The 18867-nt window shown below is 43.1% G+C and overlaps 1 protein-coding gene across 1 annotated transcript in view; it reads right to left on the bottom strand.

Moving 5' to 3' along the window:
* ADGRV1 (adhesion G protein-coupled receptor V1) overlaps nt 1-18867 on the bottom strand; it is a 1128533-nt gene that overhangs the window by 522336 nt on the left and 587330 nt on the right. Inside the window, exons 81-82 of the mRNA XM_029573357.1 lie at nt 12612-12751; nt 5726-5886 (exon numbers count right to left, since the gene is read on the bottom strand). Of these exons, the coding sequence (XP_029429217.1) occupies nt 5726-5886; nt 12612-12751 (301 nt within the window). The remainder of the gene's footprint in view (nt 1-5725; nt 5887-12611; nt 12752-18867) is intronic.

Below are 18867 nucleotides of genomic sequence, written 5' to 3' on the forward strand. Positions count from 1 at the left end.
CTTATTTCAAAGGTCAACTTAAAAAAGAATGTTTTCAGCTGCTTTTTGAATGACACAGCACAAGCGTTAAGTCTCAAAAGGTCGGGCAGCACATTCCAAAACAGCAGACCATTAACCAAAAAAGCACTTTCAAGTATTTCTGTCAGGTTGCCAAACATGGACAAGGAACCTCTTGAAAGGCCTCTCTGTGATGATCATAGTGCTCGGGAAGGCTGGTAAATCCAAAGCATAGCACAAATTGATACCAAGGAATCAGAGCTGATAAGACTGTAAATTAAAACTACCACCCTATACCTGATCTTCCAGTACCCAGGTAACCAATGTAGAGCATATCCCACACAAAGCAGGGATGAGATGCTTTCTAATACTAATTCCAACCAACATACGGGCTGCAAAATTCTGTATAACTTGTACAGTCCAGATTGTATTTGCTGGAAGACCAAGATGAGATACAGTATAACACTTTGAATATTCTGGAACGACTGGGAAGGTGGTTTATAAAGGTTTTAATTAACTAACTAAATAAATATATAGAGGTTGATATTCAAAAGGGGTTGTCCATGTAACATTTTAAGTTACCTGGACAAACTGCAAGTTTTAAATTTCCCATCCTGCCCAGTGGATGCATTTTAGCCAGGTAAGGCACCATGGGTTTAAGGGGGCTCCTTCCCCCTCTTAAAGTGTATCATGCTCTATTCTAACAGCACACGACAGTTTGGATGGGGGAGACCCAGGGGGTTTATTTGTTTAAATAACCATTGGCTGGCATTTTGTGAGAACTAAGCAATGTGATGTATTAATGTGGTTGGGTTTAAGGAGTGGTATGTCAGTCCCCTTAAGTCTATGGATGTACATGATTGGTGGAAGCTGATTTAGTGGGAGGTGTAAAAATGGGAGCATTTGGTGGTAGTTTGCCCTTTCCCAGGTTGGAGTTGGATTGAGAGGGACCTCCAAGATGCAGTAGTCTAGAGTATCCAGACTGTGGACTGATAGGCCTGGGGACCACCCCAGTATAGAATGGGGCCCTGCAGGAGCACTTCTCTTCCCCTCAAGTGAGGAGGCTCGAGGCCATGGAATGGAAGAAGTCTTTCCTCCCACTGAGGAAACATCCAGGAGCTATGGTTGGAGAAGAGGCATGTCTTCCCTTTAAGGAAAAGGCCCAGAGGAAGGAGAAAGGGGTTGTTCTAAGATGAGAAGCTCCCCATGAAGAGCCCAAGATGTGAAGAATAGCAGCAAGACCTGTACATGGCTGGAGAGGAGAAGTGGAGAAATTGGAGTGAATTCGAGGGAAAAGGAGTTTATGAGTAAATTCTAAATGGGGGAACCTCATTTTCCACAAGGGTTTGAGTCTGGGGTTTAAAATGAAGAGGAATCTGGAAGTGTTGCACCTGTCCCTTGTAGTCTGGTTTGTGTTGAGATAAGGAAAAGAAAAAGGGTTTAATCATGTGAAAATGAGAGAAATATACTATGGGAGAATGTCATTGTTATATTCCTGTAAAATATTTGGAAATTATAGTTGAGAGAGCTAATTGATATTCATGTGAAGGCTGAGAGACTGGTAAATTTATTCTATGAAGTACCATATTGTATACTTTGAGGAGGAGTACTCTGACTGTTTGTATCTCATGAATTCTGTGTATTCAGTATGGCCTCAATATTCAAAGCTGAAAAGCTGTGTAACTTAGCTGGAATCAACTTATCCAGCTACATTATATGGGATATTCAGCGGCACGGCTATCCATGTAAAAGTCAATACTTAGCCAGATAAGTTATACCCAGATAAGTTAAACCAGTCTGTGAAAGGTCTAACTTATCCAAGTAACTTATCTGGATAAGAGCAAGTATTGCTACTTATCTAGTTAAGTTGATCAGATAAGTAGGACTATCCAGATGCACTCATTAACCCCCAACCCCAAATATTTGGCTGTCTACATAGCCGGATAAGTACTTATCCAGCTAAGTGGTAACCGTTGAACATAGCTAGATTTTCAGCAGTTGCCACTTAGCTGAATAAGTTGCTACTCATCTGGCTAAGTAGTGCTAAATATTGGCCTCTCTATGTCTACCCTACTCTATTCCTGTATATAGTGGTTGGATTAAAACCAGAAATAAAATTAAGAGTTTGTGTTTATCTACAACTGGTATGACTCTATTTAATGCTTTATTGATGCCAGCACTACGGGATAGTTTAAGGGCCATAGTTTATGGAGTGGAAAATGTTGAAGGTTCTCCTTGGTCAGTTCCGAGATTTGTAAGCTACCCCTGCTGTCTCCTTCCTGCATGACCCATGAATTGGAAACCACTAGATAAATTTGGGAGACAGACCCTTCCTTAACAGGGAAAACCCTCTCATCATTTTACATGTCCTAGGGTGGGGTTACCTGGGTACACGGATAAAAAGTGGAAGGATAGGGGGTATTCTGGGGGCATGGTTAAAATTCATTCTGGCAGCGCCGATAATCTGTGCTCCCCATTTAAACTCAGTTGGTTACATATGGGCAGGAAAGCGCTGCCCTAAAATTAACCAGAAACTTTACTCAGGATACTTTTAGCTGGTATATTCAGTGGCAGCCTTATCCAGCTAAGTCTGCTGACTATCTATGTAAATTTACCTAGGTAACTTTACCGCTCACCAACCTACTGAATATAGATCTCATAGTGGATAACTTAGACTAGAGACACATTAACTTTAATTGACAAGAAGAAATACAAGAAACATATACCAGGAGGTCAATATTGAAAGCCTTTGTGGAGGTAATTTTTTGAGTTATGCCTACAAAAAATGAGCTTTCCACATTTCCCCCTGCTGACCACATAAATTTTGTTCACACAACTTTTTGTGTACACAAAATGTATCCAGAAAAGAAAGGGGCATCAATGAAAGTGTTCTGAGGCAGGGCTAAACTTTAGCTAGTGAACCCACTCATTAAGTGTCTCTGGTTAAAAGTGCAAACAGAAAACTGGTCGGAAAAATCACAGTCCTAACTTAACGTTATCCAGATGAAGTTATACGCATAACTTTATCCAAATATATTCAGCTGGGGATTTATGCGCACAAGTCCCACTAAATATCCAGGAAAAGATGCTAACATTCAGCCTGAAACTAAGTTCCGAACTTAGCCAGTAAAGTTTTTGCTAGTTCAGTGAACCTCATTTTCAGTTGCCACCTAGTCAGTTAGATTGCAGCTGAGAACAGGCATAAATCTGCACAGTGAAAACTTCACCATCTAGATTTATTGGTGTTAAATATGAAGGTCAACTTGGTTCTCTTGAGGTAACCTTGTTTCTGGGACCACACAGGTAGCTAGATCTTACCAGTTGTAGAGAGATTATCCCATGTTTAACTACTGAAAGCACCCAATATGAATCATAATAGCCAAGAAGTATGCTGACCAGTATACTGAGAGGCCAAAACACTGTCTCAGTTAAAGAAAAGAAACTTTGTCCAGATGAGAACTTTAAACCAAATATCAGCCTGTTTTTAAGCTCCTGTGTAAATAAAACCAAGGCAGAGGGAAAATGCTAGAGATGTGAATCGTATCCTCGATCGTCTTAACGATCGATTTCGGCTGGGAGGGGGAGGGAATCGTATCGTTGCCGTTTGGGTTTTTAAAATATCGTTAAAATCGTTAAAATCGTGAACCGGCACACTAAAACACCCTAAAACCCACCCCGACCCTTTAAAATAAATCCCCCACCCTCCCGAACCCCCACAAAATGCCTTAAATTACCTGGGGGTCCAGCGGGGGTCCGGAACGACCTCCTGCAATCGAATCGTGTTGTCTTCAGCCGGCGCCATTTTGCGCCGCCATTTTGCGCCGGCTGAAGACAACATGATTCGATTGCAGGAGGTCGTTCCGGACCCCCGCTGGACCCCCAGGTAATTTAAGGCATTTTGGGGAGGTTCGGGAGGGTGGGGGATTTATTTTAAAGGGTCGGGTGGGTTTTAGGGTGTTTTAGTGTGCCGGTTTTCCCGCCCTCCCCCTTCCCCCGATTTACGATTTTTTGATGATAAATCGGGGGAATTGTTATTGTATCGTGGCTCTAATGATTTTTGATGATTTAAAATATATCGGACGATATTTTAAATCGTCAAAAAACGATTCACATCCCTAGAAAATGCAGCAACTTAAGCTCATAAGCAGAAGTCAGGGACCAGCCAAAGGAAGTCCAGAGATCAGAGGGACCTCCACCCTTGGATGAAGGGGAAGCATTCTGAAATGGAGAAAAAGCTAAAATGGCTGACAGCCTTAGTGGCAGGACCCCCCACCCCCCAAAGAAAAGAGGAGGGAGGAAAAGACCTGCAATACAGCAAAGATCCTCCATCCACTACATGATTATGCATGAACTTATGCATATTTTTCAGCTGAAAAAATATAAGATGGGGCAAATAAGGGAAGAGGGCAGACTCGAAGCAGCCCTAGCAACCCCTGCTATTGAGAAGGGAGAAAACTAGGTGTGACCAGGAGACCAGAGAGAGAAGATGCCCTGCCTAGAGTCAGATGGTGATATGGAGTCTGAGGCGGTGAGGAGCCAAGAGCAGCCCAACAGCTCTGCCAGTTCCAGACCCGGAAGCAAGCCTCTTCCCTGCCCACATTCTCTAGACCTCCAGCCAGAGCCTCCCCTAATATTTCATTTAAAAACAGGAGGAATATTACCTGAACAATTAATGGACAAAATACACCCTTTCCCCTTGAAATCCTTTTTTTCATATTAATCAACAATAAGTAATAGCATGGAGTCCTTCAACTCACCCCATAAAAATATTGCAAGTAATATTACTACTCCTGCATGGAGTGGCAGTTACTACCAGTTATACGCATGCTGGGGTGTAATAATAAGGAGGCCAATATTCAAAAAAGTCTAGAATGGCTAACTTATCCTGCTAAAGTCAGCCGGATAACTTATCCTTGATATTCAATGAGATAAATGTCCCACTGAAAATCCCAAAAGTATTCCAATACCTTTAATTGGAAAACTTTAAATTTAGCCAGCTATCTTTGAATATTGCCAGTTAGGTTTAAAGTTATCCAGCTAAAACTAGCCAGGTAACTTCAGAAAATAGCTGTTGAAATGACACACTAAAAAAAAAAAAAAGATTGATGCATGCCTTGCAGTCAAATTCCCATATCGCCACCTGATATGTTAAATATGGGCCTTGTCGGGCCAAGCATCCCCCAAGTCAGCCAAACCCTTCCAAGTAAATTTGAAAATTAAGTGTAGTAGGGGTAAGCTCAGTGGGCTCTCCTCTTCTCCTGTCTCCAGTCCAGCAAAATCTGACAGCATGCCCAACTCTACTTTCTCCTAACCCCCCAGCCGCTCCACCCCGACCTTAACCCTCCCACATACCCAGTATCTTTCAAAACCACTTTCTGTTGCCAGGATCACAGTATATGCCTACTGCAATCCTGGTGGCTTTCAATGTTGCTGTGACAGCAACGCTAAAAGTGTAAGTATCCAAGATGGGTTATAAGAGGTGGTTTCCCTGAATTTATTCCATCTGTACTAATAAAGGGAGTTTATCCAGCCCCAGAGTGGTGTGGTCAGTTTTATCCAGTAACCATTTCACCTCTCCATCCAATATATACTTCTGATAGACCATGGACTACTTAGAACCCGTGCCAAGGCAATACCCTAAGACCAGTTATAGTCTCATGAAATATGCCACTAAACCTGAGAAAAGACAATATAATCATTAGGAAGCAAAATCCTTGCACCAACTGACCTGAAATACAGATGAATCCAGCAGAGAAGAATGCTTCATTGTACGAAGAAAGGTTGTCTATCTGAGCATAGACTGCATAGATTGACATGTGAGAACAGGCACACTCCACGTAGTCAGATGCATCATCTACTACTTTGCAAAACTGCCCATCAGACACCCAGCTATAAAGGAGACAAAGAGAAGGCCTACTGCAAACAGATCAGATTTAACAGTATTCAAAATGTTGTGGCATATCATCATATTAATTTAAGAAATAAAACTAGTTTTCTTAGCTGATTAAATGTAAAAACACTTTTCAATGTTAAAATAGGATTATGTTATCAAATGAGAGGTATGCCGCTAGTTGTGTGATCCTCTTATTTTATCATCCTATTCACTTTGTATGCATTAAAATGCACAGTATGGCAGCACATGTATGTTTTGTGATAAATGGAAGATATTTTTAGGTTGATCTGCCATGCTAGCCCACTAAGATGCACATAATTAAAGGTCAGCAAACAAGCTGTAGGTGGTGACTTTTATTGAACTAACTTAATACCCTTTCAACCAGCTTTCGAGAATTATGCCCTCCTAACTTGATGAAGGGAAAATAGATTTCAAAAGCTAGTTAAAAATTGATTAAATTAGTTCAATAAAATGAATCACTTACGTCTTATATGTTGACCTTGTTGTTCAAGGCTTGAACAATACAATATACTCTTCATTTCCAGAGTTTTTAATGCATATCTAGTACAATATTCTGTCTGCTTATTTTTGCCTAGGTGCTAGAAAATAATGTCACCTGTTGCTCTGCTTATATGCAGACTAATACTTTCACTGGGGCAGGCCAGTTTCAGCTCAAGAAATTAGTTTTGGCTGTAAAGCAGAATTCAGTTCTCTTTCCCAACATGAAATTTTTGACATTTGCTTCAATGTGCATCATAATTCCTACATAAGCTTTCGCTATGCCAAACACACTAAAACTAGTCAAGAAAAAGTATACCTTCTTTGCTAAAGCATACTGCCAGTTTGGAGTAGACGTTTTAGATGGGTAAGAACGAAAAAAATGGTCTTGATTTGTCTGAACTTGAAGCTCATTACTCTTTCTCACAAAATAACTTCAAATATTTGTTCCTGAACAATATCAAGTCTGAGCAGATTTGTATGGAAATTCAGCTACACACAAATAGCTTTTGCATGGGAAAGCAATTTGATAGATTGTGAAATTCATTGTGTGATGCCTTTATTTACTAACAGTTTTATCTCTCTATATTGAATCAAATTAACAACAGAGCAGGATAACATGGATTTCAAATTTGCATTGAAAAGTTTAATAATCTACTCCCCCTATTTGCCTTCCAGTGAGGGAGTGGGTTAAAATTTCACACTCTATCCTAGGCTAATACAACACAGGCTAGAATCTTTGAACTTCTGAATGGAGTCATTAACACAGTGCCTGCACTTTAAAACTGCCAGGAATCTTTAGCCAATCTGAAGCTCTGTCCCAGATTGCTCTGCTGAAGTCAATTAAGTCAACTGCGTATTACCTCAAGGATCTGTGGGATGTCAAGATGGCTGGTAGTTTAATACTGCCAGCACTGTAAATGTTACAAATGAAATAAGCCTAGCCAACAAAATATTACAGAAAATATAATTTATTTCATTATTATAGTTTCAACACTCAGAAAACCGAAAAGACCAAAAACACTAAAAGGTGAATTTTCAAAGGAGTTTCATACATAAAAATAGCATACACATGCTTAAGTAGCACAGTGTTTCCCAAACCCTCTCCAGGAGTCATAACTAGCCAGTCAAGTTTTCAGGAGTGCCATAATGAATATGCATGAGATAATTTGCAAACCCTGTGTATACAAATCGATCTCCTGCATATTCATGCAAAACCCATGTACATGCTTATTTGCTATTTTATAACCATGAGTACATGCTGTGTACAGGAGTTTCACATGGGCAGAAGCAGCCTAAAGAGATTGGATACTTAGTTTGTCCAGAAGACAAGAGGGAACTCTTGGAAGAGTGCCTAGGTGAACACTGCCTTGCGGCGGAAAGAAAAAGTGAACAAAAGTTGCCTAAGGGATTGTAAAGCTAGAAGGAACAGGAGGCACAGGACTGCTGGGAAATGTAGTTGGAGATCCTCGGCAAAGAACCAATTAGGATGAAGGTACAATCACAAAATATATGTGGCAATAATTGGGAGACACAGATAAGGCTAATTACAGAACTACTGCAGAGAATCAGTGTGTCTTTTAAAGGAAGCAAGCTCTACCTTTAGAGGAGAGAGCCAGGAGAAATGGCTGACCCAGATGTAGAGATGTCCACAGTCTGTCTTTAGAGATTTTGATTCTGCAAAGGTACATTTGGGAAGTAGGATCTACACAGCCCTGGAAAATTGGAATGGCCTGAGGGTGACTATCAATGTATCTTGATGCAGAGATGTGTCAGGGATATCAGGGCTTAGTAATCAAGGGACGCCATGGATGAAAGGTGCGTTCCTGGAGAGTCTAGGACTGAGGCATGATAGTAGAGCCCAAGGAGCCAGGGGAGAGATATGGAACAGGAACATCAGAACTTGATTACAAGGCAGAAACACTGGAACAGGGTCAGGATCAGAAGCCAGATGGATAGCGCTTCAGTGGGATGGTTGCCAAGAAGGATGCTGGACTAGCAACTGTGTGCCTTCTGGGAATATCTTATAGGGTGGTCTCAATTTCAGGCACACCCAATGCTGGTCCATTTGGACTGCTGCAGAGGCCTGTTTAGCTCTTCCTAATATACAGGACAAAAATTCTAGGACTCCCTGGAGAGCCAGTATTCTCTGTAACTTCATATCAGGTTCACAGCCTGCAACTACCAGAGTAGCAGGTTTAAACCTCAGTGACCCTGAAAGAATGCTCCCATACTCTGATGAGTGGATGTTGGACATCCCCAAAGACATCCAGGGTCTCAGAACCAACCCAGAGAGGCACAGTCCAGAACAGACATGGGGCCAGATATTGCTAGGCTGGAATCAGGAACAGGGCCTGATTCAGGGATGCAACTGGAGCAAAGTCACAGGCAGTTATATTCTCGGGGGCAACAGGAGCATGGTCAGGAGCAGTTGCAGTCTCTAGGAAAACTGGAGCAAGAATGGGAACTATATAGAGAGCTTATGCTGAATTCACTGGTGCAGAAGCAGGCACTGGAGCTGTACTGACAACTTGCACTGGATTCATTGATATAAAAGCAGTCACTGGAACTGGATTCACTGGTGCAGAAGCAGGCACTGGAGCTGTATCAACAGCTGGCACTGACTTCACTGGTGTAAGAGCTGAATACATAGATGCAGGATCTGGAGTTAGAGCTGTATAGATAGCGGAAGCTGATTTGTGGATGCAGGAACTGGCGCTGGAGCTGCAGAGACAACTGAAATTGGATTCATCGATGCAAGAACTGGAGCTGAAGCTCTACGGACAGCAAGCACTGATTTCACCAGTGCAAGGACAAGAACTGGAGCTGAATTGGCAGCTGGCGCTCTCTTAATAGGTGCAAGAGCAGACCCTGGAGCTGTAGAGACGGTGGATGCAGACCTCACTAGTGCAAGGACAGGAACTGGATTTGAAGAGACAGCTAATGTGGACTGCACACGAGCAAGGACAGGAGTTGGAGCTGAGGCAGCTGACGAAGATTTCACTGGTACAAGAACAGGCACTGAACTTGAAGAGACAACCAGTGCTGACTTTACTGGTACAGGACAGGAAATGGCTCTTTATCTGGTCCAGGTACAGGTGAGTGCCTCCTTTTAGGTTCAAATTCATATGAGAGAAAGACAAACAGTTCTGGAAGACAGACAGAATAGCACCCCCGCTGGATGCAAATCCAGGCAAGGCAAAGAGAAAAGCTGGTTGAATGGGTGAATATTTTCCCATATCAGGCCCCTAAAGGCTTGAACCAAGGCCCCCACAGTTCATGGGTAATCTTAAAGAAGGAGGCTGTTACTCTCTAGAAAGGGGCGCGACCAACTTAAAGCCTAGCAGGGCCACCTTAGCCTCATTGCTGCGGTAGTCATGAGGAAATTTCTGGAACAAGAAACAGCATTGCTCCTTGAATTTAAGGAACTTCCCATTAGTGCCATCAAAACGATCTGGCAACCACCTGCAAGGATCCCAAAGGCCTGGTGCAAGAGTCTTTTGGAAAGCTAGAGTCATTGAAGGAGCTGGCAACACCTGAAATGAAGGCATCATCAAAGGAATAACTGGCTTGGCCTGGAACAGAGTCACTGGAGTAGTTAGAACTGCTGCTGGAACAGCTGGAATCATTGGTGCACAGACAAACTTCTGACAGCTGGGATCACCGATGCAGTGGCTGAAGCTGCTGGGACAGCTAGGACTACCAGTGGAAAGACTAAGGCTACTGGGACAGCTAGAATCACCAGTACATTTGCTGAATCTGCTGGCACAGCCTGAGATGGATTCTTTGGCACTGCGGGAGCAGCCTAGGGTGGAGTATTTGTCACTGCAAGTGCAGTCTGGAGTGTAGTTTTTGGCACTGCAGGCACAGCCTGGAGTAGAGTCTTTGAAATTACTTCACAGCCCAGAACAGAGTCATTGGTTTTGCTGGTGCAGCCTGGAGTGGGCTCTCCAGAGGAGCTTGCTGCTATGGAGCAGGAGCCCAGACTGTAAAACTGATTGCAAGCATGAAGTCTTTCATACTGTAAGAAACCCTGGCGATGGGGCCATCCATTGGCCTTGCCTCACACGTGGGTTGGTCCAAATTGTCAGGGATATCAGGAGTATCAAAGGCTTCCCTGGATGGAAGGTGCCTTCCTGGAGAGGCTAGGCATGAGGTGAGATGGTGGATTCCAGGAGCTGTACAGGAGCCAGAGTAGATATGTGGAGCAAAAACACCAGAACTAGATTACAAATCAGGAACACTGGAAAAGGTCAGGATCAGAAGCCAGATGGATAGCGCTTCATGGGTAGGATGCAGAGAAGGCTGTTGGACCAACAACTGTGTGTCTTCTGGAAGTGCCTTAAACATTGGTCTCAATTTGGGGCACACAGAGTGCTGATCTAATCAAATTCTGCAAAAGAATGTCTAGCTCTTCCTAGTATATAGCATAAAAATACTAGGACTCCCTGAAGAGCCAGCAGCCATTGCAGCTCTACAGAACGTTCACAGCCTGTAACATCCAGTACCACGTGTTCAAAACCTGTTGATCCTGATAAGATGTCATAGTCTTCGATTAGGGATTTTGAATCTGCAAAAGTATAGTTAGTAAGCAGGATTTATACAGAACTGGGGAATTGGGTTGGCCTGTGAGAGGCTACCTATCCCATTGGGGTGATCCTGCTGGTGTCTCAGGATAGGAACTGAAAACCATAAGCGTGAAGTGAACACTGATGCATGGAATAAAGTTGCTTTTTACTGCATGTGGTTGGCTCTGAGCTGTGTGCCCCGTAGAACTGGCAGTAGGCTGTCCAAGGCGAGGCGGTGAACTGTGAAAGAGCATATTTCCAGTTTTGCGCATATATTTTACTGGGGAAAAAAGGGGCATGGTTGAGAAGTACTTGCAGTAGTTGCTATTTTATAAAAGATATAAGCGTTAGGGATATGCATTCGTCCAGGATGAATTAGGCAATTTCAACTAAATTTTCAGCCACCCCAAAAAACGAAGCAGATTTTCCCAAAATTTCGGGAAAATTCATTTTTCGGGGTTAGTGCACACTAACCCCAAAAATCGGGGTGGCCAAAAAAATCGTCCCAAACCACGGAAAAACGAAATTTCCCACAGCGGGCTAATAACGAAGGCCAACCCAAAAAGGTTCGGCCGAATCACATCCCTAAGAAGCGCACATTACCAATTTAATTATTATCTGCTTTACAGTATATTCTGTCTTTCAGACACTTCAAAGTGGATTATATTCAGGTACTGTAGTATTTCACTACCTCCAGAAGGCTTACAATCATAGAGGGAGATTTATCAAGCCATGATATTTTAACATGAGAGGAGCAAAATATCAAGGGAGGGTGTTCCCATGACATTTTGCCCCCCTCTGACAAAATAGTGCAGCGATATTGCCACGTTATTGTTTCTCATGGAAAAACTCCATGAGCCGCCATCGTTTTAAAGGGCCTCATGGCTCCCCCCCCCTCCCAAAAAAAAAGAGTCAAAACACCCCCAAGGATCTCTCCAGACCCCCACCCACCCTGTCCCTATTGAGGTGGCACAGAGTAAAAAAAAAAAAAGGCAGCCTGCTTCCCTTCCCAAACTCCTCCCCTTTGCAGAACCCCCTTGCCCCAAGCAAACAAGCAAAGACACCAGACACCCCCCCCCCCCCCCCAATGATAGTAGGCCAACCCCACCGCCCTTTCCCCAACACGTTTTCCTCTCCTTGGTTACCACTTCCGAAACATTTAGGGCCTGATTATCAAGGCTGGGCCCTCTTCCTTGCCCCCTCCCCCTCCCCACTTCCTAAGAAAAGTAAAACTGCAGTCAGTAGGAGAAAACTAGAATGGGCTTAGCCTGGCCTGAAATTTTTGATTTTTACCTAATCAACTTAATTTTCTACAGTGCAGAAAAACCCTTGTTGTTTTGGGCCTGCTCATAATTTTATTAAACTTGGGTCCAAGACAATTTGAGGGCCATGAAAACTGCACATTCCACCAAAAACAGAGTGGTAGATTAACCTGGTCAAAAATGGGATTTCTGGGGTAATTCCAGCGTTGTGGCCCTAATTAAACATGCAGCTCTGCAGCTTATGAAAATAAGGTAGAGTGCTTTTCCCATAAACTGTTTTCTTTCATTCATTCTGCCATCATTTCTAATACAGAAGGAAAGAGGACTCCAAAGCATTTTTGGTTCATAATTTAACAACAGGAAAGAGAGTAGAGTGTCGCTCTGAAGTGTTACCTTTCTTCCGCCAGACTCCAAAGAAGACACCGAGACTTGTGTTGAACAATACGACTGCCTGCAGCATAGATCCGGTAGATAACTACATTGTTATTGGTTAACGGATGGAAAACCTGATCCTTTAAGCTCACTGAAAATATCTGAAACAGCATAAAAGTATAGTAGATTTCTTAATTATTTAGTACCATCATTTTTTTTACATGCCTTAACTAACCAGTTTATGGCAATTTACAAAGCTCACGCCATGAAATGTGCACTGTTAGCCCATAAAATATATATATTTGATGTAGTCATTTATATCAATCTACCAATCTACAAATGACATGATTTAGTAAACTAGGGATTTGATTCATCTAAATTCATTTTGACCTCCAGAAAAGTAAAACTTAAGAGTATCTAGATCAGGCCTGGATTTAGGGATAGGTAATTTCCTAGGATGCCAAATTTTGAAGGCAACAAATATCCAGGCCAAAGAAAAGCTTCCCCCTGCATGCTATAGTGCCCTGTGCCAACACTGCTTCAAAAGAGCACCCATCGCCTATTGTACATTTAATTTACATTGCTGTGGAACTGACGCTATATAGCATCCCTTTGTCCCTTCAAAGATTACTTTTAAGATACGGTAAGTATGTTTGGGATTTACTAGACACTGCACATAAGGATTTTTTATCACCTTACCTTTTTTTAAAATAAGGGGGAAATGTTGGACTGTACACTGGATGGATCTTAATTTGCTCACTCAAGCTTTAGAGTGACTGATGATTAAAATCTGTGCACTAGAATGGGTCCTTTTTGACGTGCCATTCATTGTGTTGTATGATGGTCATTCTTATTAATTAGAAGTTATATTTTTTTCACACATCCACATATGGTCAAGCGAGACTTGTTTTTTTGTTGATTTATATTATTCTTCCACTTTTTGGGATTGTGATACTTTAGTACAATCTTAAATCCGGCACCTATCTGAATGTAAGGTGCCTTGAGCTACCAATGAAAAGGTATGAGCTAAATAAGCAATAAATAAATAGAGGTAGATATTTAACCTCGAATTGCAACCATTATATAAAAGATATTTCAATTGTAAAATAATATATTTGCTACAGTCTTGAAAAAAATGTACCTACCACATAGAAGGAAAAGTCAGCATATAGATTTTACCAGCACCCCAACCCCACCCATAGATGTGCTTCCCAGGACTGATTCACCAAAAGAGATGACTGCCATTCATCCAGTAATTCTCAGAGCTAATACATTGAAGGGGTCATTTTATAATTTGTCAAAATTAAGTGGCAAAACCACAAATAAGTTACACCAATTTCTAAAGTGGAGTTAACTTCCTAATTCCACTTTAAAATTTATCTTACCACATTTATTCACACACAATCACACCTGATTGTAACGAATATGGCTGGTAGACAGCCAACCACCAGCAAGGGCCCTCACTGGGCCACACACAGACCTGCTCTAGCCACTGCCTTGAAGGCTGCATGACACAGCACAGCTGGCCCTATAAAACCCTCTCTCATAGCTTGCTTGGGGCCTCATATTTGCATTGCCTCGGCTCATTGCTCTGGCCAACTCTGCACTTTACCTTATTCCCTGTGAGGTCTGGTAAAGGTCCTCTTGCCTTGCCTAGCTTCTGGTTTGTTTGTTCCCGTATTCCTTGCCTGTCTGTTTGTTTCCCTGTGGGTCTTCCAGTGGCTCCCTGTGGGTTTCCCATTGGCCCTTTGGTTCCCTGTTGGCCTCTCAGTGGTTCTCTTGTCTAGGTTTACTATGGCCTAGATTGTATTGTGCCTTGGACCTCCTGTATTGTATTGTCTGGACCTCCCAATGGGCCTCCGTGTCTGTGTATTCCTTGTCCTTGTTCCTATCTGTGTGTCTTGCCTTGTTCCTTGCTTACCTAGATCATCAGTGGTCTCCTTGTCTATGTATTACTCTATGCTGACCTGTCCATCCCTGTCTTGTTTCCTGGCTCTGCTTTGCCTTGTTCCTGTTCCCTGATCTGCCATTCAGCTCGTCTCAGATGGACTTCTCAGCCTAACCACTGCTGCCCTTTGCCTCTGCCTTGAGCGTCCTGATAGCTGAAGTCTTGATGGCCACCAGAACTTGTGGGCTCAGCCCAAAGGGTAGGTAGCCAATTAAGTGAAGACTCAGTCCTACTCTGGTCTGAGTCTTGCTCTGCTCCTGCTGGGTGTTTACCCCTAACCAGCCAGCCCAGCACTGACACTATTACATGTGCAAAAAATGCTTAGAAAATTTCCTCACATACTTTTGAAAATCTAAAATTGTGTGTGTAAGTCCATAGCACTTCCTAATTCCACCCCCTGGAAATCCTTCACTCAATCTGGCAATAGGCATGTAGGTTTATTCGCATATTGAGCAGGCAAATTTTGTAAAAGGCCATTTCTACAGGTAAAACACCATTTTACCCATGCAAATTCCTTTGAAAATTGCCCTCTGAAGTAGGTGTAACTCTGGTTTGGACAGCTGCTGTCTTGGCATAGTCTCTCTTATTTTTATGTGAAACCTCATCTGTGGGTGTGGATTGCTACCCAATGAGACCATAAAAACATTTGTTACTCTTTGGGAGTAGAACCTCACACCGGCTGGCTCTTTCACATTTCCTTTCTTTCCCAAGGCTGATGGGGGAAAGATACACTTCCAGAGCTCAGTGTGACAGGGCTGACCTTTTTATGCATTCCTTTATAGCTCATTGTGTTCCCTTGGGGAGAATAATTATTCTTAAGGTAGGTGCAGTGAATGCGACAGAAATAATGAGTCGCTAGTTTAGTGTCCAAAATTTAAGTCTTTACTGTTAAACACTGATGATGACTGGCACAAACTCAAACTGCAGTACCACAGAATTCTCTTCTCAATTTCTTTCAGTCTCTTCTCTCTATCTGTGCAGGACTCACTTATATCAGGGCCAGGGAAACGTCCACTCTGTTGGATTAAGGCAGATGGAGCTCCCAGATGGGCAAGATCTGTTTAGGATGGTACAAACCCCTTCCAAAAATGAAAAAACTGTCAAAACGTCTATGGCACAGAGAGTAAGTCCTGTCTTTCTCTCGCCAGAGTGGTAGAAAACTGGATGAGTGTCCCCAGTGATGTTACTTTCCTTTATTCACAGTTAGCAGATCTTCTGGATCTCTTTAATCTTAAACAGTCTCTTCAGTTCTTTTTTCTGGATCTCTGATGGGAAGGATTCCCTTGAAATAAGCAGCTCTCTTGCCTCAGAACAGGAAGGAAGGGCAGCCAAAACTTCCTCCTGGATCTTCTAACAAAATACTTTCTTTTTCCTTGCAGCATGTCACTACCTCTATGGTAGGCCTTCGCTATCACTGGGTGTCCCAGACACAATTTTCCCCAATCCTGGTGCCCAAGAAAAGCCCAGGTTGTCTCACAAGGGTCCTAGCAGAAATATTTCAAAAGCCTCAAAAACAATCCAGAGGGATATTCCAACCAGCTAGTAAGTAGATTGGATGAAAAACCCTTCTGACCCTGGTCAGGACCACCAACCAGGGCTTGCTTGGCTCCTGTGACTAGGCCTGAGAAATAACAATCTAAGCCTAATTTAACCCTTGCTGTAGTTACATGATGTTAGGTTCCATATTAGGAACTACCACCCAGGAAAAAGATCTAGGCATCATAGTGGATCATACTTTAAAATTGTCAGCTCAGTGTGCTGCAGCAGTCAAAAAAGCAAACAGAATGTTAGGAATTATTAGGAAGGGAATGGTTAATAAAATGGAAAATGTTATAATGCCTCTGTATCGCTCCATGGTGAGACTGCACCTTGAATACAGTGTACAATTCTGGTCGCCACATCTCAAAAAAAAGATATAGTTGCGATGGAGAAGATACAGAGAAGGGCAACCAAAATGATAAAGGGGATGGAACAGCTCCCCTATGAGGAAAGGCTGAAGAGGTTAGGGCTGTTCAGCTTGGAGAAGAGACGACTGAGGGGGGATGTGATAGAGGTCTTTAATATCATGAGAGGTCTTGAACGAGTAGATGTGAATCGGTTATTTAGACTTTCAGATAATAGAAGGACTAGAGGGCATTCCATGAAGTTAGCAAGTAGCACATTTAAGACTAATCAGAGAAAATTATTTTTCACTCAATGCACAATTAAGCTCTGGAATGTGTTGCCAGAGGATATAGTTAGTGCAGTTAGTGTAGCTGGGTTCAAAAAAGGTTTGGATAATTTCTTGGAGGAGAAGTCCATTAACTGCTATTAATCAAGTTCACTTAGGTAATAGCCACTGCTATTAATTGAATCAGTAGCATGGGATCTTCTTGGTGTTTGGGTAATTGCCAGGTTCTTGTGGCCTGGTTTGGCCTCTATTGGAAACAGGATGCTGGGCTTGATGGACCCTTGGTCTGACCCATTATGGCAATTTCTTATGTTCTTATGTAAGCTCCTATTTCTTTACTGTGTGCAAACCAAAAGGGACTGCCTGCCGAGCTCTAGCCAGAGCACTGCTATAAAAGCTCACCAGGGTGACAGCCATTCCAGACCCCGCAGAGGGAGGGACTGTATTTGAATGGAACCTCTCCCCTACAATCCATCCTGCACTAACTAGCTGAATTCTAGGAACTCAGGGCTTACAGGTAGTGTGACAGGTAGTGTCAGCTACATATGGGTGCATTTTAACTTTTTTTTTTTTAATATTTACTTGACTTTTTCATAAAGATTTTCTCTTGCAGTACTCGTACCTTATCATTAAATCTATCTTAAAAATGTTTGGTGTTCCTGTCTAGCTTTTGTCTTGTCTTTGAGTTCTTGTCTGTTCCTAGATGTTTTGTGTATACCTTCTAGTTTCATGGCATGACTGTTCCAGTTTTTGTTCCTGTTAACAAAGTCCTGCTGGCCACCAGCACCTGAGGACTCAACCTGAGGGGAAAATGGCCAGTAGAGACAGAAAACTCCTGAATCTGTTCCTACTCCAGCCTGCCTCATCTGGATCCAGCTGTCTCCTATTCCTGGGCCAAAATATCTTCAGAATATCATGACACATTCACTCTTTAACAAGCATTTCAACTGCTCCCTAAGGGCTCTAGCAAATATCAAAACTCTTCCAGCTGTGACTATAGTATCATCTTGTCTGTGTCCAAGCCACTCCCCATACTCGTACCACTCCCACTTCCTACAATTGACCCGACAACCCTACCCGCACATGTTCTCAAATGCCATGGAATAACAACAGACACAGATGTGGGATGGAAAAAGGCCACAGATTTATTAACAATATATATGTATAAATACCACAAAGACTGGTACCCAGGCCGGTATGGCAGTTTCCAGGACCAGGCTACACCATCACCTGCGCCACCCGCCGTGATAACCAAGCAAAGCAGCATCCAAGAACAGGTTACATCACCACTTCCGCCACACGCCGTAATAACCAAACAAGGCAACATGGAACTCGGGCCCCCGACCTCCAGCGTATGGAACGCCCTGCCCAGCAGCGCCCAAGGCGCCAGTCTACCGCTAACCTGGACCATGATGCATGGCTGCACCACATCCAAAATGCCCCTACTGGCCCGGGTAACAGCCTCCCCCTCTGTGCTGCGACATTAAACTTACAACTACACATTTCACCATCGTACGACTACCTAACAGATACTGCTAGCTGCCTCGTATGCATATTACAACAGAAAAACATGTTGCACTGTCTAACATTGTGTGCTAACTCAGACAAGAAGTCTTCCACGGTTTGAGCAGATATTCAAATATCTTTACTATTGACTAACATAAAACTTTATAACACTAATCTAGAGAAATTTCCTGTTTTAAAGTAAGTGGGTGGGGAAGGAAGGAAGAGGCCGGATGCACCTCCGTCGCAGCCCTTTAAAAGGGACGTGACATCATTACACCACGACTGCTCCCTGTACCCTCCGACCCCACCCGGTTGCACCACGTCGCCCCGAGCGGCAAAGCAAAGGGGGGCCATGCCGCTGATCAGACACGACCGAGTCGCCATGCACAATGCAAGATTACTTGTGGGCTCTGGGCACGGAGGCTCAGGCTCACTCATTAACTCTTGAAGCCATGACTGTAGTGTCATCTCATCTGCGACCCAGCCACTCCCCATACTCGTACCGCTCCCACTTCCTCCAATTGACCCAATAACCCTACCCAAACATGTTCTCAAATGCCATGGAATAACGACAGACACAGATATGGGATGGCAAAGGCTCCCTGCATCCCTAGCTCCAGGGCTCCTCCTCCCCAGTCCAAACGCTACCCGAG

Source organism: Rhinatrema bivittatum, chromosome 1, assembly GCF_901001135.1.
Source record: "Rhinatrema bivittatum chromosome 1, aRhiBiv1.1, whole genome shotgun sequence".
NCBI lineage: Eukaryota > Metazoa > Chordata > Amphibia > Gymnophiona > Rhinatrematidae > Rhinatrema > Rhinatrema bivittatum.